Raw genomic sequence first — 23,984 nt, 5'->3', positions numbered from 1 at the left:
CATGCTCTGTCCCATGTCCTGCACCCACATGGCATATAGTCCTTTACACCTGGCCCTTTTGCCGCTATGTGTTTACCCTCCCGTCTCAGCTAGGCACAGCTAGACTGTTCGGAGTGAAACTTTGCACGCACATTTCAAGTAGGCCAAGGAAGAACTTCCACCCCAGACCTTTCAAATCATGTTGGAGCTACAGTAATAATAGGACAAGACGGGTTCTGAAACAATCCACCAAAATAATCATATTTGAACTGGGGAACCCCCACCCTGACAAGCATTTGGAATGAAATGAAGATTGCCTAGATATAGGCCTACCGTATAGGCCCATTTCCACCAAAGACTTTTCCGGGCATTTTAAACACACGTTTTGCTACTACTCCTATAATGTCTGTCCCAAACTCACACAAATACATTAGCCTGACACCCAGCCTGAAATGTAATTTAGTTTCACGCCATTATTCATGCTGAAAGCCCTTTTCAGTGCAGCCGTTTTCTGAGAGGCGGGCGTGGCCAAAGTGGGACTGGTTCATACTGGTTTGGGTTGGATTCAACCCGTTGGGCCGCTTAGATTTTCAACCGAGAAAACCCTGCCGTCGACGGCGTCACAAGACCCCTGAATCGCCAGCATATCCATATCCAATCAGAATATCTATCCAATTTCACATGTAAAGGTCTGTCTCTCTCAGGAGTGGTAGGAACAAAGGTACTGTATGAAGGCAGCTACTGTACGGCTGTTTTATGGACTATATAGAGTGGCGTCTCCCCCTGTCCTGTCGTAATGGAGGACTCGGCTCATAAAGCAGCATCATGATTTGCAATAAGCTGAGTTAGGGCAGAGTAATGAAGGTGTAAATCAGACTAGCTGCTGGATTTACTTTTCTTTTTTTACTCCCCTCTGTTCGTCTTGTCTATTCTTTAGATTTTTGCACGTGCGCATGCACACATGCACACACGCGTGATGCACAAACGAACGAACGGACGCATGCACACACACACACACACACACACACACACACAAATGCAAAGTTAAATGTCTGTATTTTCAGTAGTTCAGTAATTATTGCTATGGTGTTTGTTCAGTAACAGCTGTCTCTCCAGCTCCCAGATGTTTGGTAGGTCACTTGTGGTCACTGGTCATCACAAGAGCCAGTGGGTGTAACTGGAGCTGTTAAAGTTGCGGGAGTGGAATAAATGATCAGAATAGTGACTGTGTGTGTGTGTGTGTGTGTGTGTGTGTGTGTGATGCTGTTACTCCAGAGTTTCAGATTCTTCCCTTTGGGGTAATGTAAAACTAAAAATGTCCATTCCTCGCTCCAAATCGATCGCATGGGTCCCTGCTTTCCCATATCCGTGGTAACCTTTGCTATAAACTAGGGTATTATAAAAAATAAAATAAAAAAATACCCACAGGGGGCTTTCTTTCTGGACGGAGCGAGTACAGAGAACATATCTGGTGACAAAGAAACTGTGGCTGCAAATAATGAGAGAAAGTGGCCTACATTTTAGACACATTTATCGCTGCCTCCGCGGCCGTCTTGAAAGCGAGATTGGTCACCGTGGCGAGGTGACATCTGTGACATTACCCAGTTGCTATATAACCCATACACCCCCCACACACACACACACGCCAGACCCGACCCGCATGTTAATGCAGTATTGATTGTCTATCTAATAAATTGTGTTGTGTTGGCTGTGACAACGACATGTTCTGTCAGGGGGACAGAGACGGGCATGGTTGGCGGAGTGTGTTGTGTGTGTGTGTGTGTGGATGGTGCAGGATTAGCTGGGGGTCTGGGGCGTTGTATATATGGGGGCATGCACTGTGGTCGCAAGGTGGTTTATAGATAACAACACACTATAGCTCCCTTTCTGTCTTTTGACCGCCCGCCAGGTTGATTGTGAATCTCGGGGTGAGAGTGTAGAAATGAGCCCCCCCGGCAGCCACGCACCCTATCCTATCAGGCAATAGCCCAGCTGTGAAATGGGAAATAGAAACTAACTTATGTGTTTATGTGTGTGTGTGTGTGCGTGTGTGTGCGTGCGTGCGTGCGTGCGTGCATGCGTGCGTGCATGCGTGTGTGTGAGAGAGAGAACACAGTATATCGGGGTGGGAGGTACAAGGTGTTCACCGCTCGATAAGGATACCGGTGTCTCCTGCTCCGTGTGTATCCAAATAATTCCTTGCATCCTTAACTTGCTTCTAGCTCTGCTCTCACTCCTCTCACTGCCCTGGATGTTCCGGTACAACCTTTGCATTGTGCTGACGTTGCCATTTCGAGCAAACCTGCCTCGCTCCTCCTCCACCTCTCTTTAACCCGCGTGCAGCCCTCAAACTTATCGAACTTGACAGACAAAAATGACAGACTTGAATAAAAAGCAGCATGGATTCAATTTCTATATTTAACTAATACTTAAAGAGCATTGGCCACTTTGTACTGGGGGATCCCGAGGCATTCCCAGTCCAGTGTGGAGATGTAATCTCCCCCATCTGGTCCTTGGTCTGCCACGGGGTCTCCTCCCAGTGGGACGTGCAGCGAGGACCTCCCTAGGGAGTGACAGTGACTACACTTCTCACCCTATGCCTGAGGCAGATGCCTGCCAACCAATTCCAGCAAGTAATGTGTCTTTGAGTAAGACACTGATAAGATCCTCGGGTGGCAGTGGCTCAGGCGGTGCTCAGGGGTAGAGTGGCTGGATGGTAACCGCAAGGTTGCGAGTTCGAACCCGGGCTCCCCCCGGAGTTAGTGTCGAAGTGTCCTTGAGCAAGACACTGAACCCCTAATTGCTCCTGATGTGCTGGCGGGTGCCTTGTGTGCGTGTGAATGGGTGAATGTAATGCACAATCTATGTAAAGAGCCTTGGATAAAGGCGCTATATAAATGCGCCATTTAACATTTATCCTCAGCTAAGTGACTTAAAATGTTGTGTTCAGATGTAGAGTTTCATCTTCTAAATGCTGAGGGTGATTTCCTTCCGAGGAATGTTTACTTTTATCAAATATGAATCTAGATGCTGAAATCAATGTGTGGCCTAGTTTTGAATGGTCTACATAAATGTTTGATTTTATTGAATTTTTAACATCAAGGCCTGCCCTGTACTCAGACAAAATCCCTGCCTGCCTATATGACAAATTGCTTACACAACACTTGAATGCATCTGTGTTTTCAGTGATTTGCCTTTTTCTTTTTTTAAATGCCGGCTATGGGTTGCGTGTAACATAAAAACACATGCTCCTAACTGTCACTGTGTTATTTTTTACAAGTGATCATTTCTAGAGGTTGGGACACATTTTCACAGATCAGAGCCAATATACAGTAGGCAGGGCCATATTTTAGATGGGTAATGTCCATGTCTTTGCTTTAGCTCAATATATGATTTAGTGTTACAGCAATGTTACAGTGGCAATTGAGTTTAGTGTTGTCTTGTGGCTGACCCGAATACATATACGTATAAAAGACAAATAGATGTTTTCCCATCAGGTCCCGGGGAGATCGAGCATGCAGGAAACAAATGTGGGAACACATATTTAAGCACTTGGCTGATTTTCAATTCACAGCACGTTTGGCCTTTATGTAGCCAATCAATGTTCCTGCTTTCAGTGCCGGTGCTTTTAAAAGAGAATGATTGTGGTGTAATCTACCATCAAAACGGGGCATTAGCATTGGGCTATTTTCATGCATAACATGTGATTTCCACATCAATGTGAACTTTAAGGCCTTTGGTGCAGACCTGGTGTGTATGCAATGGTCCCATTGTGCATAATAGTGCATGCCATGCTTGGATGCACAGGGAACATAATGGACATGTATGAGCTACCACACAAACACATGTATTTACATATCGACAGCGGCTATACCTACGTGCCCTGTCACAGTGCTGGGACAAACAGGAGTTGAATAAGTTGACAAGCCCCCACACCATGGAAACCGCCCCCCTCCTCTCCTCTTCGCCCTCCCCAACCCATAACCTTGGCTTTGTGACTCTCTTTAGAAGAGATCCGGGTGCGATAGACACAATGCTGTACTGAGGCAGTAGTGAAAAAAGCACTCGAATGTTTTACTCAAGTAAGAGTATCAATACTGCAATGCAGAAATACTCTGTTACAAGTAAAAGTCTGGAATTCAAAATGTACTTGAGCAAAAGTACAAAAAGAATTGGCATCAAAATGTACTTAAAGTACCAAAAATAAAAGTACCCATATTTTGTGCGGCATGTCCCATTTCAAGTTATGAAATGTATACAAATCTTTCGAAAATAGCAGATCTACAAGCTTGCAATGTATTGCATCACAACGCATTGTGAGCTTGTAGATCAGGCATTTTCAAATGGTCGAAATGTATATAGAGCTGAAGTGGGTGGGATGTAAGTACTGCAATGGAAAGGGTCTCTGCTAATCGCTTTGATGTGGACTTATAATGTGCAAGGAATTCTGTTACAAGTGATTTCAAGCGGCAGCTCAGGTACATCTTTATCATGTGAACTAAGCTTAGGCAACACAATCGAGGATGTTTCTTGTATTGTGTGGGCCTTAGATTAATCTATCCACCCTATCTAGGCTGCCAGGATTGATCCATTACCGGCGAAAATCGGGTGGAAAATAGTCCCATGGTTTGTTGTCGAAGAGAAAAACATGCCGCCATTACAATGCGAGACAAACACAGCCTCCACAGCATGTTGTAGTCCAAACAAACCGCTCGTTCACTTGCATTGAACTCATTTTCCCAGAAGCCCTAGCAGCCCAGAGCATGGCTTCATTTCCGGTTTCGTCATCATAACGCGACGGCCTCGTCACCAGGTCCGCGACAAATCCGCTCTTTCTTTTTAATTATTAAAAAACAGCGAATTAAACACATTAAACAAATAGCGGGTTTAGCGTAAAAAGAAAAATCATACAGTAGTTGTCACCAAGTGCATAATTGTTTTTTACACACAATCCCATCTTATTTTAAGCTCCCGGCAGCCATCATGGATGCCATCTTGAAAATGATGCCTTTACAGAAGTTACAGTATTTTTTCAAAAATTATTAGTATGTCATTTAGTATACCCAATAGTAACAGAATCCATTGAAATTTTTCTTCTATGAATTATTTGGGCTTTCAACCATGTACCGAGCTATATTGGATTCATTGCAAACGGACCACTATGTGGTGAGCCCAACTTATTTGTGATGTTTTTTGAAAACCTTCTGCCCATACCTAACACCATACTAAAAATCTAAAACTTGTCACCAAGTGCACGATTTTCTCTCCCAGCTACATAAAGAAAGGGTTACTTCAGAGGCTCCTCTGTGGGTTTATAAAGTGGGCCATGGCGTGTTTGAGAGCGGCGAGACAGAGAGATAGAGAGAGAGAAAGAGAGAGAGACAGAGAGAGAGAGAGAGAGAGGAGCTCGCCCTGCTTGGCCCTGAGTGATGGGAGCCTCGCTGAATGATGGCACGGTGGAAATAACCCGAAACAAGGAAGATTGGGTGTGTGGCTGTGGAGGGGGGGCCTCATTGACTTGGCCCAGATTTAGTGATTTATATGAGTTATTTGGCATGCATTTGGGCAGTGAGGGAAGGAAGATGGTGCAACAGGGAAGAATGCCAGCAGACACGCCCCTTTCCTATGATGGGGAATCGGGGATGCATGGTATGAGAGCATTTGTTTGGATCAATTGAAGTGCCACATAGTCTATCACAGCCCTAAGGTTCCATTAGCCGGTATATACCAGCAAAGCAATTTACCGATAAAATGTTTAATTGGTCGTGAATTTAAAAAATCACCGGCCACCCTGGCCGACTGATCTATGTATCGACCAACGAGTTGCGACGCGCCATGTTGTGAGATAGTATATATATAGTCTGATATTTTTTATATGCATCACCATCACCATGCAGCGAAGCACAAATCATTCAAAAGCTAAAACTGGGGGCACGGTGGCAGTCAGTAGTGCTGTCGCCTCACAGCTAGAAGGGGGACGCTGGCGGCGTGTTCTCTCCTCATCAGTGCCCATACCCGAGGCAGGGTTGGCGAAAGGGCCTTTCTGTGTGGAGCATGTTCTCCCCGTGTCCCCTAGGGTAGGTACCCTCACAAAAAACATGCAGTAATCCTGGTCTCTAAACTGCCTCCCCCTGGCCAGCCGGGGCGCCCGGTGGAGGGGAAAGGAACTGGTTGGAATAACGTGTTCCTTCCACACGCTACGTCTAACCAGGGAAAATCCCCCTGTCAGGTGTAAAGGAGCAACTTGGACACTCATGCATAAAGGAAGCATGAGTTCAAGTCCGTTGCTCTCCCCAGGTTGGCGGAGGGTGTGTAGAGCCCAGGATCACATTAGATAATTGACACAGGGGTGAAAAATGGGTTACAAAATAAAAGCTAAAACTGTGTGACTCGGCAACTTCTCCCAGTGGGCGTCGCCTTGTGATAATGACGTTTTGGTTAATACCCTAACAGGAACAATCCACTTTGGTATTTGGGTCGGCTGCACTATTTCCAATTCACACAAGGGGATTTGGTCGTAAATTTAGCTTTGCGAGCAGGCTTCGCATGGATAGGGAGTCTCGCCATTCTCAGTGCTGCATGTTTCCTCATATCAAACTCAAACTCGGAGAGGAGGCAGAGGGCGGCGAGCAAGAAAGAGAGCGGAGGAACAGCCGGGGTGTTGACACCTTCACACATTAGCAGCATTTAAGGGTCTCCTCTGTGGATTCTGCACCTGTAGCAAGCAACTCCTCCTCGACCAACCGTATACCCCTTCCCTCTGCTCTCTTCTCATGTTCTTCTTCCTTCCTGCTCAAGCCCAGGTAACATTCTGCTCTCTCACTTTTAATTGCCCCCTGGGGCTCTTTCTGGGGGTTGCTGTTGAACTCTCTGGCTCGGCCGGGCGCGGTATAGGGTTGCTTTGATGTGTTGCTCGAATCACGAGCATGAAGGACATAACGGTAGGGAAAGAAGAGGACACAGGGCGTCAGCAGCTTGACCAAAACACCGTGTCCTAGGCCTGTTGTGTGCAGCGTGCGTTTACCATTAGCTTGTGAATTGTGATCTAATATGTATCGACAAATACATTTGCGTGACTTTCCGAGTCACCCCATGTTCAATAGCACGAATACATGAATGGCTCAATCTACATGCTTATTACACGCACGGAAGCACGGACACACACACACACACACACACACACACACACACACACACACACACACACACACACACACACACAATCTGTGACACGAGTGAGAGTAAAAAACTGGAAGAATATAATTATGGTGTCATATTGTACTAGTACAATATACCGTACTGTAGGTATAGTGATCAGTTCCAGACAAGCATGAAATTGCATGTTCATTGTTAGGCCAACCAAGGATAAACTACATTCCATAGCCTGTAGGTGTGTTTGCTCTCTGATTAGTCGGTTTATTGTTAGGCTAACCAGGGATACACTACATCCCACAGGCTGGAGGGACAAATAGGCCTACGCTGTGATAGGCTAGTTCAGTGCTCAGCTGCCCAACCAATCAATAACTGACTGAATCACTATAAGGATTTGTAGGTCCAGCCACCAAAAAACGGCCAGACGATTTGTGACCAGATTTGACTGAGGGCCTGCCATTGTGCAGCATCCATCTTTTCACCAGAGGAGAAAAACTGAATTTATTTATATTTTATCCAAAATGAGTTAATAGCACAGGCACTCTTCACATACTATAGACTAGAGGCTTATCTGAAATACATGTCAGAGCTGAAATCGACATGTAAATATGAAATAAATGCTTAAACATGTAGCTAGGTGTAATGTTAGAGCCCACAGAAGTGAACCTTTCAAGCCTGTTTTCTCAACTCACTGTTTTCTGCAAGACATTACTCTATAAGCCATCTCCAAAACTGGTCGGTCAAACAACCAATATATCAATTTGAAGCTTTCAAATTGCTTTCATATGACATGAAAAAATGAAAATTCAAAAGAATCCAATGGCAGTCCCTCAGCCACATTTGTCAATGGGATTTATTAAAGCAAGGCTGACAAGTCCATCTCACTTTCAGCAGTGAATGACCCGCCAGTTCTCTTTTCCGTCTTTATTTTTGCCTCCCTCAGCATGCTGAGCCCAGTCAAAGTGCAAAGTCACCCATTCAAAGTGACTGGATTTCAGGGCAAGAAAAGCTCCAGCAATAACGCATATCAGCTCTGCACCTGTGTAAAGCAGGCAAAGAAATAAGTAATCACTGTGTGTGTGCGTGCGTGTGTGCGCCCATTCATGACAAAACTGTGAGCGCAAAACAGAATAATTGCCGAGCGACCCGCCGTGCACGGTCGGAGCTGAGGAGCGCTCGACATGGAGACTTTAATTGTATTTTTGCCTATGGTCAATGGATATATTATCGTCATATTACGTTAAGAAAACGACTACCCCGGAATTGTCCTCTAATATTCATTGCCTCAGAGTGCTGTTGCACACAGCCAAACAAGCCACAGAGATTGTCCGTGCGCGAATACAGTCATGAAACAGGCACGTGTGTGTATTAACAAAGCCCTGCCTCACTTCCCCAGCATTGACCGCATCTTGCCTCTGTGTGTGTGCGTGTGCGTGTGCATGCGTGCGCGTGTGTGTGTGTGTGTGTGTTTCAGGTGCTGTCAAGGGAAGACTGACGATCCCTCTCATTACTTTCACCACAACCGCAGAATGGATCATGAAGGCTGACCAAAGTACCATCACCGCCACCAGTAGTGGACCCTGAGACAACAGAACCGCCACCAGTAGTGGACCCTGAGACAACAGAACCGCCACCAGTAGTGGACCCTGAGACAACAGAACCAACACCAGTAGTGGACCCTGAGACAACAGAACCGCCACCAGTAGTGGACCCTGAGACAACAGAACCAACACCAGTAGTGGACCCTGAGACAACAGAACCAACACCAGTAGTGGACCCTGAGACAACAGAACCAACACCAGTAGTGGACCCTGAGACAACAGAACCAACACCAGTAGTGGACCCTGAGACAACAGAACCAACACCAGTAGTGGACCCTGAGACAACAGAACCAACACCAGTAGTGGACCCTGAGACAACAGAACCAACACCAGTAGTGGACCCTGAGACAACAGAACCAACACCAGTAGTGGACCCTGAGACAACAGAACCAACACCAGTAGTGGACCCTGAGACAACAGAACCAACACCAGTAGTGGACCCTGAGACAACAGAACCAACACCAGTAGTGGACTCTGACCGCCACAGAGACACAACAATAGGGGCTCATGGGACGTACGGTCACCACAGCTAGAGGAACGGCATGCCTGTTGCTGGCGCTGTGGATGTGGGCCCAGCTCAGCTCCTCGGGTGAGGGGCTACGGGCCCCACGAAGGACTATAGAGGGGGAGCGGGGGCCCTGGACGGGGCAGAGGGCCCCACGAAGGACCATAGAGGGGGAGCGGGGGCCCTGGACGGGGCAGAGGGCCCCACGAAGGACTATAGAGGGGGAGCGGGGGCCCTGGGTGGGGCAGAGGGCCCCACGAAGGACTATAGAGGGGGAGCGGGGGCCCTGGACGGGGCAGAGGGCCCCACGAAGGACCATAGGGGGGGAGCGGGGGCCCTGGGTGGGGCCGGCGACCCAGGCCAGCGATGGCGTGCCGCTCAGGCGATCCAAGCGAGGCTGGATGTGGAATCAGTTCTACCTGCTGGAGGAGTTCACTGGGACACAGATGCAGTATATCGGAAAGGTACGAGTCTGTGCAGCCTTCAGTGGTAGTCAGTGTCTCTCTCCCACGCATGCACGCACGCACGCACGGACACACTCACACACTTATTCTCTCTCTTTGTCACTAGCTGTTCTACATTATTATTCTTGCGTCTACTTTTTTCTCTCTCCTCAGTGAAGGGAACAGTACAATAATGTTTTTTTCTTTCCTGCAAACTTTTCAAAGGTTGCTATCGTTCTTGATCAAATAAAATAAAAACTCTGTCTTCAAAACCACAAAATCAAAAGGAAATAGTTCTATGGTGAAAATAAATCATTTTCCTCCAGACACATTTTCATATTTAGATGACACAATAAAAACCAATTACGCAAATAAAAAGTAAAATCTTATAACCATCATGGCCATAACTATATATGTTTGGGGAATCTAGTATGCCATGTCTGTGCCTTGTAAGCTGCACAGTTGCAGTCCTGTGCATTTCAAACCTCTATACCTGTGTTGTTTGGATCGCGTCAATTCCCCTTACAACATGCCCCCCCCCACCCCCAATCTGCAGAGCTAGCCATTATTTGGTTAGACAAAATGAAAAACACAATGTCGACCCAGATTAACGCCGGCCGGGGCGGGTATACGGCAGGGAGGGGCCAACACAATGAGGACAATGTTCCGCAGAGCGGAGGTCAATTCATAGTTCTCCTCTCCGTGCTCTGTGCTGTAATTGAGGAGACAGTGAAGGCATCCCGGCAAGGTCAGGGCGGTGGAAGAGGATTGTATAATGTATGCGTGGGCGGGGCGGGGACTGCTTTGCATTGCCGCCGTGTGTATATTCGCAGTGTGTATCCGTGGGAGAGTCATTCGACCAATTGGGATTGCCCTCCCGGCAACATTTATACGCGCAGTACATCCTCCCGAGCGAGGCTCGACCTTCAGCCCCCCCCCCCCCCTGTTCCTGCACTCTAGCCCACCTTCATCCTCCCGGCCATAAAAGGATTACAACCGCCGTGCGGTCGCGGAGAGAGAAAATACAACAAAGAACTAAAAAAAATGAGCAACCTAAAAATAATACAAGGCAAAAAATAAAAAATTGAAAAGCTCTAATGAAACCACTTGGTCTTCAGTGGGAGCAGTGATTGATGTTGCGGCTCGTCCTTCTTGAACTCGTACAAGGACTAATAGCGAGAGAAAAATTGATTACTGCGGTGGTATGCACTTAACTGAGAGTGACCCCGTTTTGAGCCGGGAAGTGATGCCCATAGAGGCCTTTCTCCAGAAGACACCATTAAAGCAGCGGCTAAAACATTGAGCACCGCACTTAATCATGACTCTGTGAGCGACCGAGCCCCTGCACTCCCCCACCCGGAGTGCACACAGCTGGGATCCTTTTCCCCGCCACGCGGAGGCCAGCTCTCTCCACTAGTCAGTTGTCACACAGGATTGCCAGTGTGTGTGTAGGTCTTATCTGAGTGCCATTACTGTTTGTTCATTTTGTGATAAAGTGTCACGCCATGATTGGAGCCCTGAGTTAATTTTGTGATAAAGTGCAAGTGATGATTGGAGCCCTGAGGGTGAATGAATTAGCTTTTGGAGCACATATTATGATGGGCAGCCGTCTGTGTCCTCAGGTGGATACAGAATTAGTCTGAGTCTCAAAGAATAATGATTATCGTCAGAATGTTTACAATATTTGGTAGCCCCGCTTTCATTTTTCACTGCACCTGTGGTTGTTACAATCACCTCCACTACGATACTTGTATATTATACATACTGTAAATGAAAATAAAAACAAACTGTGTACGCCCTCTGAAGTCATTCCAATGGTAAGCTGTGTTGTTTTCAGCCCATGGACACGCCCCTAATTACCCGTACGACGTGTGTCTCAAAGAATCCCAAAAGAGAATAAAGCCTTTGTCATTGTATAAGTGACACAGGGACGACAAACAAGAGCATGCAGACGTGGAACAATATATTAGAAATATAACGCAATGTATACCTCTGTGTATTGGTGCTCATTAGCAGGCGAGCTGCATGTGGGCCTTTGAGGAGCCCTGGCTGCTACATGGAGGGGTGGTTTGTTTATTTAATAACTTCTTGCGTTGCCAAAGGGCACATCTCCACTGGGGGGGGGGGGGGGGGGGGAGCTGGTTAATGGCCTGTGGGTGAGGACTGTTTGTGCTAGTGTCTTTCCTCATCAAGTATTTACAGCCACTGATCGGCCCCACTGGTGGTCCTATAGGCCTGGTGGGCACAGGCGTCTCGGTGCAGTTCAATGCAGGCAGACAGGCAGTGTTGGTTCATGCACAAGTACAGTACAGTTGTAGACACACACACACACACACACACACACACACACACACACACACACACACACACACACACACACACACACACACACACACACACACACACACACACACACACACACACACACACACACACACACACACACACACACACACACACGCATGCCAATAGCCAATAAATAAGAAGAATAGTAACAACTCCGAATTCTATGGCTCAACCACTACTGCTTTCCACTGTGTTCCCGTGGAATATGCTAGAGGTCAATGCAGGTATAGCATATACTGTACCTGCATATTCCATGTGCTCCACTGTGGCTGCCTGAGACTGCTCTCAGGCAGCCACACTGGAGCACATGGAATATGCTACAGGTCAATGCAGGTAGCAGTCTCAGGCAGACACCCTGGAGCACATGTTGGCACGCACGTGTCCATTTGCAGGAAGAGACCTCCGCCCTCTCCCCACATCACTCATGTGACGGACGGAGGGTGGCTAGAGGGACAACTTCAATTATGTTCTTCCGCTCGCTGGCATTGAGCTAGCGGATGGGGGCGTTGATGATGTCACAAGATAGCATGGGTGGCAAACAACTGTCCGACAACATCGCAAGGCCAAGTGGGAGATGTCTGAGTGGGAGATGTCTGAGCAAGATAAACCAATATCGTCTCGGCACTTGTTGTATCACAATCCGAACCTATCCCCTCGACAACACCCCTCTGGCTATCACTCACCATCCACCACTGTTTTTGTATAGCTCTGAGCAGGCTTGATAAATAAGATCCATAGTATATAACCAACCTGAGACCTGGGATTAGCAACTGTGATGAGGGAGAGCGAGTGCATTTTCCGGCAGCGGCATTAGCCGCGGAGCACCCGCTGATATAAATTGATCAGGTGGAGTCATTGTGAATGCACGTAGGGCTCCTGGATTGATTTTTGTCCAAGTCTCTCTCTCTCCCTCTCCCTCTCCCTCTCCCTCTCTCTCTCTCTTAATCAAATATGAGCAGCCAAGGCCCTGCACTAAATTCTCGTCACCAGCAAGGTGGGGTGAATAGAATGGGAGTGAATGGAGGTCACAATCCCCCTATCATGGTCAAGCTTCAGGGGTTTAATACTTCTAAGCAGTTCTGTAGCATGCATCAGGGAAAGTGCCACAAGGGAGATGGGGGGGGGAGAGAGAGAGAGAGAGAGAGAGAGAGATGGGGTCAAGATCACTCTGTTTCCATAGCGATGAGTCGACACAGCATGTCACCCTGTCTATCAACAGCATGGTGGAAACTCAATGTTTTTAACTTAATTGTTTTGTCGGGCTAGCAGAGATGGCAGCCAGATAGACAGTCATGGAGGGGGACATTGCTGCTAAGGCAGTCGGAGGAAGATAATGTTTAAAATGGGCTGTTTTCAGCCAAACAAGTCTCTCTTGGAACTTAAGCACTTAAGTAAAGCAGAAGTGTAAACAATACAAATCCTGCACAGCACTCTCCTGATTCGGACAGCCAAGCAAAGGAAAAACACAACTGCTTCCCTATATAGAATAGTGAGAGACAAAAATGTTACAACTCTACTTTATGTTCTGGCAACTCTACTATATGTTGGCAAAAGTGTGGATAGCACTATAGAAAAGTTGTTCACAGTCTGCTGAATTCACTCCTTTCTTGGTTGAATGAATGAGAAAAAATAAAAGTATTAAACCAGACAAATAAATATTGATATGCTAATTCCAAGATGCTGCAATCTTTACAGCCATTGTTGCTGCGTCCCTGCAGAAATATTCAAGTGCTACGGTGAATAGCACTTTAGACTTTAATCCACAAAGCCGCTCATTTCCCATGTGCATGTTCACCCTGTTACAACAGCATGGATTAGTAAAGCTCCCGCACACCTGCCATGAAGAGCCTGTTAATGCAAAAGGGCTGCTCGGGTGTGAAAGGGGTAAAGTAGCGGGCCACCGCTGGCAGGTGAGGCGGTGGCATGCTAGAGCATGTGGCTACACAGAAATGTGTAGGGAGGGTTAAGAAGCATAATAATCTCTCAAGAACAGATTCCGAGCTCCGCTGCTGAATCTGTCAGCAGGGGCACTCAGAACGTGTGGACATTGGGGATTATAGCGGAATGAAAACATAAGCCACCCGCCGGAAGAGGTGGGCTGAGGGTGGACCGAACGGGCCAACATCCTGTTATCCACATTCCATTGGGCAGAGGCAAATTCAAATGGAAACAAACATTATTTTTCTGCCGTTCCCAAAATTATAGGATATAATATAATTTGAAGGTCAGATCAACATGGTGTCCGTGAGGTCAGATGTGTAGACTTTTTAGACTCAAAACAAATTAGGAGACAAATTGAAAATGTAGACACCCGCAATCATGCCATTACATAATTCGTTTCTTCTCCTCACAGGTTCATTCAGACGCGGACCCGGGTGACGGCAGCGTGAGGTACGTTCTCAGCGGTGAGGGCGCCGGGACTCTGTTCAAGATAGACGAGAAGTCGGGCGACCTCCACGCCACCAAGGCGCTGGACCGCGAGGAGAAGGACATGTACATCCTCCACGCCAAGGTGGTCAACCGCTTCACCAACGAGGTGCTGGAGGACAACTCCGAGTTCGTCGTCAAGATCCACGACATCAACGACAACGAGCCCAGGTTTACCAGCAACCCCTACCTGGCCCGGGTCCCCGAGATGTCCGACATTGGTGCGTGCCCTGCGCTCTGTTGTGTGTCTACTACATACCAGCCCTGTACAGTCTGTAGGAATATAGGCTACATACACCTTTATCTATATTTAATGTATGGAATTATGGTGATGCTTTGCTACCGTTACCACCCAGCCTAGGGGTCACAATTTAAGGAGCAAAAAAAGAATGGTCTCCCTCCTTCCCAGTCCCGAAACACAGCCAGTTAAAATCCACAAAGTCAAAGATGCATTTTATACTGAAGATAAAAACCCATTATCTCATGGTGGGCCCATAAACCCCTAAATGCGAAATCTTAAAAACATAAAATAAACCAAAAATACAAAATGTCTTACGTAATATAACCTAACAAATGAAAGCAGAGAACAAACTGATAACAAAATAAAAGCCACCCAACCCTACACTGCTCAAAAGAGAGAGAGAGAGAGAGCTCCGCAGCGCAGCGCACACGTTACAATTACAACCAAGTGGGCACTGAGTTTGAGAGAGACTCGGCCACACACTGTCAGCAGTGAGCACCAGCCAGCCACAAGTTCACAACAACCATAGCGCATAGCCAGCGCCCAGTGTTTGTTCGTGATATGTTAATTTAGCGAGCTCAATTAACCCACAGATGGGAACTCTATGCACCATTCACACCAGCTGGAAGTCAATCAGTCACTCATCAACATTCTATCACCATGAGGGGAAATAAGGACAGGCAGACCAAAACGGCACACAGCACAAATACACATGACCCAAGGGTCGTAATAGCTACATCCCAGTAATCTTTGACACGTACATACTGTTATACTGTAATGTAATGTTCTTATACAACTGGCAGTGATCAAATATGCAACTAATGCGGGACTGTGTGTGTGTGTGTGTGTGTGTGTGTGTGTGTGTGTGCATGTATGTGTGTGTGTGTGTGTGTGCGCGCTCTGTGATCAGGCTTACTGTTCAAACAGGATATGGACATTGCAAAATCCCATGCAGTCTTACCGGATCAATGGGAGTTTATCAATCATAATAATGGAGCCGACTGAATGAGAGGATGGCTCGACTAATTAAATGAGAATCATTAGGAAGAATAAACAAAGTAAACCCATCTCTGTGACGGTTACAGCTGTACGGGGGAGCAGATATCATCTTTTTAAACAGAGTAGGCCCTATCTTATTTACGCAGCGTACAACTGTCAACTCCGTCACTGGTTTGAATAAACGTCGCCCTCCCCAATTTCTCAGACATTACCGCTGTTGATTTTGCATTACCGTTTGTTCTTGTCACTCTGCGCTAAATTAAACTTCAATTACTGTGCATTCTAGCTCTAGCAAGTGCTCAGAGCAGACTGTGCTCTGGAGCATAGATAAATAGTCCACTTGCCAGAATGTGAACCCAGTCATGTTGAGTACACCAAAGTTTTAGGTTAAAAATGTTTTTATTGAACATTTTTCATTTTCATTACAAATCCCCCATCACCCCACCCTCCCCATTTCTACAGTATGTTAGAAATATGAGTATTGGGTCCCCAGCATGTAGAAACTGCTGGAGGGAACTGGTCTTTTAGAGGTTCCTAAGGCCCAAAACTAAAAGGCATGGAGAAGCAGCATTTAGCTATTATGGTCCTATAATGTGGAACAGCCTGCCTGTAAACCTGCGGCTCTCTGAATCCACGGATATTTTTTAGACATACCTTTATAGCATTGCTTTTAATTAAGTCATATCATTTATCTATATGTTTATTTGTAATGTCAAATGTTTTCTTTTTTCCTTCTTTGTTTTCTTTTTCTTTTAATGTCTCGTCTATTTGTAATCTGTGAAGCACATTGGGTTGCACTTGCTGTATGAAATGTGCTATACAAATAAGGTTTTGATTGATTGATTGATTGATTGATACGTTGAGCAATATTCATATTTGGCAAAATATACCATTAACAACCTATAAGAAAAATAAATCTACATAAAGCATGATGACATTTTGAATTTTTTGGCTTCTATAAGTCGTTAATGGTATGGTAACATATTATGCCAATTGCTCAACATGCAAGTTAGCATCCAGCAGTTTCTACTTGCTGGGGACGTCCCATACTCAAAATGTCTAACATAAAACCTTGGTGTACTCAACCTGTCCGGGTTCACAATGGGGCTCTATGGGGTGGCAAGTAGACTAAAATGGTAAATACAAAGAGATCCTAATCAATACTTGCACAAACACAGGCTGCTGATGCTTGGGTACTGCTGCTGTTCTCTGGAACTGAGCGCCGTTGGTCTTTAATGCCAACTACTGTAACTGTCACAAATGTGTGTGTAGGTGCGTGCGTGCGAGAGAGGATGCCACTGGAAGCAGTGCAGGTGTCCATGGCAACAGCCGAACTTTGATGACACCGCTTGGCGGAGCGTGACATGTTCCTGACTCTGAGTCACTATGTCCAGATCACTGCCCCTTTGAATGTGACACACGCATTCAGATATGACTTCGACTGTCATCACAGCTGGAACTAGAAATGTACTCTGTCGAGGTGCCAACTTGCTCCTTGCTCACAAGTATAGGCAATGTATGGCCTACTTGTGCGCAAGTAGAGTGCGCTATGCGGTGCGCTCACCACTGGCATCAGTGGTGAGTGCACCTCCCTTATTGGCTGTTGATGGTGACGTAACCAAATCTGTTTCAATCATTAATCCTATTGAAGTAGGGACGTCATGAGGTGCGCTCACCACTGGCATCACCACTGGCAATGCCAATGACATCACCACTGGCATCACCACTGGCGATGCCAATGACATCACCACTGGCGATGCCAATGACATCACCACTGGCATCGATACATGTTTTCAATATGGTATAGGTGTATGATCTCATACTGGACATTCTGTGGATCCATTGTATAACATACAATGGATCCTCAGTCTCTCTCTCTCTCTCTCTCTCTCACACTCTCTTAGTGTCTACAACACACAACCTCTCATCCTTACGAATTACATTTTATGGGGTGTAACAAACTCAAATGTTTAGTCCTTGATATTAAATTAGCATAAGTGCTTTGGGTCATTGTCCTCATTGTATTGCAAAATTACAGCATACTGTACATTTATTCCAGTCTGGCATTAAATATTTCTAGTCAATTAATTTTCGTACGCATGTAATGAGGCGCTTTTCCCTGTAGGCACCATTTGGGAGGTAGTACTTTGCCTTTTTCCTTCTTTTTTTGTGCTCTACTGAGATAGATGCCTCAGCCATTCCTCTGGGATGAGAAAATGGATCACAGCCATTCACCCGCAATCAGATATTAGCCTCGCTACGGGTAGGTCCTCAAGATCTCCAAATGCACTAATAGCTTTCTTGGCATTTGCAAAGTATAGCAGAAGCATATCAGTGCATATCAGTGCCAGCTCCACTGCGCAGTGAGAGGAGGGTGAAGCAGTACTAAGACATCAGGACTCATCAGTTACCAGCAAAAATCAATCCGCCATGAGGCTATAAGTGCCCTGAGGCTGCCTGGCAGATATCTCCTTAGCTAACGTGATGGGATAAGAAATGATCGATCACCTTTTTCATGCCTGCGCCGGTGGACAGCCGTGGCCGGAGGCTTTTATACGTTTTCAGGTTATTCCTGACATTTGCCTCAAATGTCCACAAGGATGAAATTATTAGGAGTAGGTGGTCAAATGTAAAGGCCAGGGAAACCTGGAGTGAATAATTATATGACATTAGGGATAAAGGCCTGTCAACTTGGACTCAAGTAGTAACGGAATAGGCGGTCGAAGCGCAAGGTCAGAAACGAGTTCAGTAAATTCCTTCAAAGACTTCACTACATATTATATTAGTCTGGAAAGACAGAAAACTGCAACTCCGAGGCACACGTGATATTTAAATTCTATGAAATTCTATTTAATTTGATCCTAATCACTATTTTGTTTTGCTTGAATACAAGATGATCTGACATCTCATCAGAAGGTGCATCAACTTGAACAGCAATCCACAACTGATCTAATCTGCCACTATGTTGTCCTCTCTTCTCTCTCCTTCCTGCCACTCTCTGCCACCAGGCACCTCTGTTATTCAGGTGACGGCCACAGATGCAGATGACTCCACGTATGGGAACAGTGCCAGGGTGGTCTACAGCATCCTGGAGGGCCAGCCGTACTTCTCTGTGGATCCCGAGACGGGTCAGTGTCCAATTTGTCGATCTCAATCCAAGGGAAGGTCATCTAATTTTACTTTGGGTCCAATGGAGGGTCAAGGCGTTTTATGCCAGGGTACATTTAGAACCAGGACACATACATTTTATACCAGGGGTACACTTTAAAAAACAATGACAGCCATGTTTACCTAGAAATTTAAACAACAACAAACATCACATCCTTCCTCCCTTTTATTTAGAGAACCACATAGACTGGGTAGGATGCACGGACCATAAATAAAAGGTCATAGCCTAAACATGAAATGCCGTTAAAGTCAGTGTGCTTGTGGTGGTTTGTGTTTAGCCATCGGAGACAGCTGTACCGATTAGGCTGTCGAACTAATGAACCCATCAATTTAGCTGCCAATTAACATTTAACACCCTCAAACTAGTGGCCATAGTCCATTTGTATTTACTGAAATCAGTCGACTGTGTGTACTCTCACTCCGCACACCGTTTACATAGCTGAGAGATGCATTCTCATAATTTTAATTACACACCATTGGATGTTTAATATTGTCCATCCAATATAACACGTTGAATAATAAAAATCACACTCGTGTGACGTGAGGGGCGCTCTTATCGTCATACATCATCACATTCTGTCGATATGGGGTACCCACAAACACACAAAGCTGGGTATCTCGAAATAAGCAAAAAAACCCTCTCTGCTAAGGAATTACACATCCACCCAAAGCTACATTTCTGGCCCATTAGTGTTCCAACAATCAACGTAAGCACGGGAAATTGTTGGAATCAACTATCCTCAACGGCTCTCACTACCTCAACTCAAGGCAATTCAGCTTATCATTATCGATAAGTAGTCTCCATCTTATCCCTAATGTAATTCCTCTGTCTATACCGGCAGTGCACATAATGGTAGATGTCCTGACAGTCTCTACCTGCAGTGCACATACAGTAATAATTGTAAATGGTGCATTTATATAGCGCCTTTATCCAAGGCGCTTTACATAGGTTGTGCATTACATTCACCCATTCACACGCATTCATACAGTCTGTTGCAATCTGACAGTTTTAAGCAGTCTTTGACTAGTCTGGACAAGTCTTCTTGTTGTGCAGTTTAGTCACTCTGGAGTGCCTGCTAAATGCATAAAAACTGTGAATTGTTAATTTGTTATCGACACAAGAGGGCATTATGAACCAGCTCGATCATGAGGTGTGAAGGAATTCCACATCCAGCCAAAGCTGCTGGTGCTGCATGGTTTTAGGACCATCTGGCAGACAAAAGACAAAGTCGCTTCAAAATATCTACCAGACCGAGGCTCTGGGGATCGATCTAGGAGCCTTCCATTTTCCAAGCGGCCACTCTACCTTTAGAGCTCCTGGTTTGCTGCAGTATGGAGACACTTGTGTATCTAAAGGTGCCCTAGCACCTTAAAACGCTTATTGTCTACTAACTGTGGAATGTTGTTCTCCACAGTGGCACACTTGTCACACTGTTTGCAGTGATAAGGTTTTTCTCCAGTGTGGATATGCAAATGTATCTGAAGTTCAGATAAAGTATTGGAACTCCTGTCACACTGCGTACAACGGTGTGGATACACTGGTGTCTTTCCAGACTACTATTAACACTGAAACTCTTATCACACTGCAGGTGTGAGGTTTCTGCTCTGTGTAATTATTTACTTCTCTTTGAGTCTTGGTAAATAGTTTATGGTTGGATCCTGGTTCAACTGTCAGTCCTTGTTTCTGGCTGTTTATAGATGTTGTTATTGGCTGACAGGCCATCAAGGTGACCTGTCCATTCCTCATCAGGCAGTAGAGGTCGTTGCTGCTTGTCTCCTGTGTTCATAGAGGAAGTCCTGACACATGAAGGCGTATGGCCACTCAGAACAGGAGTCTATAAGTCAGAAGCCTATCTCCTGTTTCTGTGGATCTTATCGAGTTGATTCTCTTCTGTTGCATAATGTACATATGTGCCATTTGAGAACTTCACATGTCCTGTCATTGGCAATTCCATAGATTGTCGACTCAGTGCATTGTCATTGTACAGAACAACATCAGTGAGAAAGGAGGGCATTTTCAGAAAGCATTTTCAGGAAAGTGCAAAGAGTTGGAATGGCACGTCTGTAGTTAAGCTTGGGTCTACTTTTGGAACTGAAGCACAAGCCTCCTCAAATGTCCTCTGAAAATTATAATTATAATGGGTTTAACTCCACTGTCCTCATATCAAACAGATAATGTACCTCCTCAAAATAAACTAAATTGAGTGGAAGTTGGTTTTTCACATTACTGTATGCATGGCCAGGGACCACATGCAAAATCTCCACGGGCTGCCATTGGTCCATGGACCGTCAGTTGAAAACACCTGCTCTGAAAGGGGGTAAAAATCACTTCTATGGCTGTTAAGGAAATTGATCTCTCTCATCGCTTCCATTCATGACGGAATGCAAGCCAGGGTCCAAGAGAATGGTGATGCATCCGAGCCGTTCCCATGCAGTCAGGAATGGACTGAAGCAATGATGCGTTCTGGCTCCAAACAATTCTCCATCGTGTTCTCCACACGCTCGATGCTTTCACAGACTGTTTACCTCCAGCTCCGCTTCAGTGGCAAACTACGGTATTCAACTAAAAGCCAGTAAAAATAAAAACATCCCTGATGCAGTTTATAAGTTGAAATCCATCTCACACAAAGGGATGTGTGTGTGTGTGTGTGTGTGTGTGTGTGTGTGTGTGTGTGTGTGTGTGTGTGTGTGTGACTCTGTGTGTGTCTGTGTGTCTGTGTGTGCGTGCATTTGTGCGTGCGTGCATTCGTGTGCATGCACAAATAAGCAACAATAACAAACATGTAGAGTGAGAGTAAAATGGGTAGATAGAGGGTTGATGGAAACATACACAGGCCGTCAGGCAGATAGGGGATGCACACGCAGATCCCACACACCATGTGTCCGGCATGCGGAACAACGGTCGGACATGCGGTCGGACATGCGGTCGAACATGCGCTGCTCCCGTGCTTGCGGTTATGGTTACGTTAGAGTTTGAGGTAGGTTGTCGGTCTAATGACAGTTGGACCAATAGTATGTCAGAACTATAAAGCCTGGACCCGCAGATAGAGCACAGGCAGAGAAAGTGAGAGAGGAGAGATGGATGCTGTGGCTTGGAGTGTCTCTCAGTGACAGTATAACAACAACCATTTTGCTCTCTTAAGGGTTTGTCTTCCTTCACTGAAATTGCACATTAAGAGAAAGAAAAACTGTGAAATCTACCCATGTCTTCTACCTGCCTCAGTGCAGTATTGGTGCTTTTTTATATTCACTCCCCAGTCCCCACCTCAAGTGGTGTTGTCAATTTATTAGTAGGTGATTTTCTAGCAGCGTTTTTTTCCCCCGGCCTCCCTTTTATATACTTCAACACTCAAATCCATGAATGGTTCAACAGGAGGCAGACAATGACAGGTGATGGAGCGCACCTTTTGAATATGCAGCCAATTATCCCTTCACTCATTTCTCCATTATTCTGTCCCATCTCCAGAGATCCAGCATGCCAGAACAGTTCTCCTTCCACCTGCCTGAGCCTCGGCTCTTAAAAGAGCACACTGAATGTTAAAATGCATCCAGAGATTATCTGGAATCTCCTGGAAAACGTGTCTCAAAAGGCACAAGGATAATTCTCAGTGATGCTGAGTGGTTTTAAGAATCATAACGTAGCAAGAGACAGACATAGAACAAGAGTTGTGTCTACAGTCCTCTAGCATGAGAGGAACCTTGCCTGAGCATTATCGTACTGACCTTTAATTTCCTACTATTTACTGCATATATTCTGTGGTGGAAAAAGTACACTCAGTTCAAATTTACCAAAATGTAAATAGGGCTGACTTAATAAATAATAATCAAGTAACTAACGTTTTAAAAGTAAAGTAAAAGTACTGAAGCTTATTCTTCAGCTCTAGGTGTACGTATCACTCTACGATGAAAATCTGTTCTGAAATGTGTGTGCTGCTCTCCTCAGGTTTGATCAAGACGGCCCTGCCCGGCATGGACAGGGAGGTGAAGGAGAACTACCAGGTTGTGATCCAGGCTAAAGACATGGCTGGACAGATGGGGGGGCTCTCAGGGACCACCACGGTCATCATCACTCTGTCAGATGTCAACGACAGCCCGCCACGCTTCGCCAAGAGTGAGTATAGCTTCATTTTAGTCATTTTAAAGCACCCCTCACCAACCTTAATCCGGTCGTCTTAACGCACCTCTCACCAACCTTAATCCGGTCGTATTAATGCACATGTCACCAACCTTAATCCGGTCGTGTTAACGCACATGTCACCAACCTTAATCCGGTCGTGTTAACGCACCTCTCACCAACCTTAATCCGGTCGTTTTAACGCACCTCTCACCAACCTTAATCCGGTCGTGTTAACGCACATGTCACCAACCTTAATCCGGTCGTCTTAACGCACCTCTCACCAACCTTAATCCGGTCGTTTTAACGCACCTCTCACCAACCTTAATCCGGTCGTCTTAACGCACCTCTCACCAACCTTAATCCGGTCGTTTTAACACACCCCTAACCAACCTTAATCCGGTCGTTTTAACGCACCTCTCACCAACCTATATCCGGTCGTTTTAACGCACCCCTCACCAACCTTGATCCAGTCGGACCAATGCTATGTCTAACGAATGCTATCTCTAACCAAAGGATGCCTCCCCTTCAGGGTGTCTCAACAGGATCCGTCCACACATAATGATTGTTTTGTATAAACAGCCACGTCTCCTTTCCTCCGTTGAGTCTACCCGATGATGACTGTCAATGTCAATGTCTAGTGTTAGCCCGACTCCAGAGTCCAATATTTGATCCGTTAACAGTCCCTCACTCCACGCTGCAGCGATCTCCAAAGATGGATGGCATTCCCACGTTTGCTAACAGGGCCGTGGGAATTGCCCGTTTGCTGGGATTAGCTCTCACCTAACCGCTCTCTTCCCACGCTTACGTGTCCTCCCCACGGGGACTCCAAGCTTCCGACTGATCCCGGGATAGCCATCGCACAACTCCTGTAGTAGCGGTCCCATTCCTCTCTGTCCCCGCGGCATTCACCGATCTCTGTCAGAGAGTCAAAGTGAACAAAACCTTCGCCCATCTGCTTTGCAAAGTGAGGACGAAACTGGCACTGCATCTAATTTCTATGTAAACC

General features: G+C 46.0%; 1 protein-coding gene across 1 annotated transcript in view; it reads left to right on the top strand.

Moving 5' to 3' along the window:
- LOC308336417 (uncharacterized protein) overlaps positions 1–23,984 on the top strand; it is a gene marked incomplete at its 3' end in the record, with an annotated part of 688,546 nt that overhangs the window by 652,512 nt on the left and 12,050 nt on the right. The window contains exons 14-18 of the mRNA XM_080793780.1: positions 9,262–9,386; positions 9,597–9,701; positions 14,380–14,674; positions 18,702–18,821; positions 22,805–22,972. Of these exons, the coding sequence (XP_080649906.1) occupies positions 9,262–9,386; positions 9,597–9,701; positions 14,380–14,674; positions 18,702–18,821; positions 22,805–22,972 (813 nt within the window). The remainder of the gene's footprint in view (positions 1–9,261; positions 9,387–9,596; positions 9,702–14,379; positions 14,675–18,701; positions 18,822–22,804; positions 22,973–23,984) is intronic.

This window comes from Protomyctophum bolini (genome assembly GCF_963924005.1).
Source record: "Protomyctophum bolini genome assembly, chromosome: 21".
In the NCBI taxonomy this organism is placed as follows: domain Eukaryota; kingdom Metazoa; phylum Chordata; class Actinopteri; order Myctophiformes; family Myctophidae; genus Protomyctophum; species Protomyctophum bolini.
Note: the sequence above shows the minus strand (reverse complement) of the source record. Positions and strands in the feature narration are given on the sequence as shown.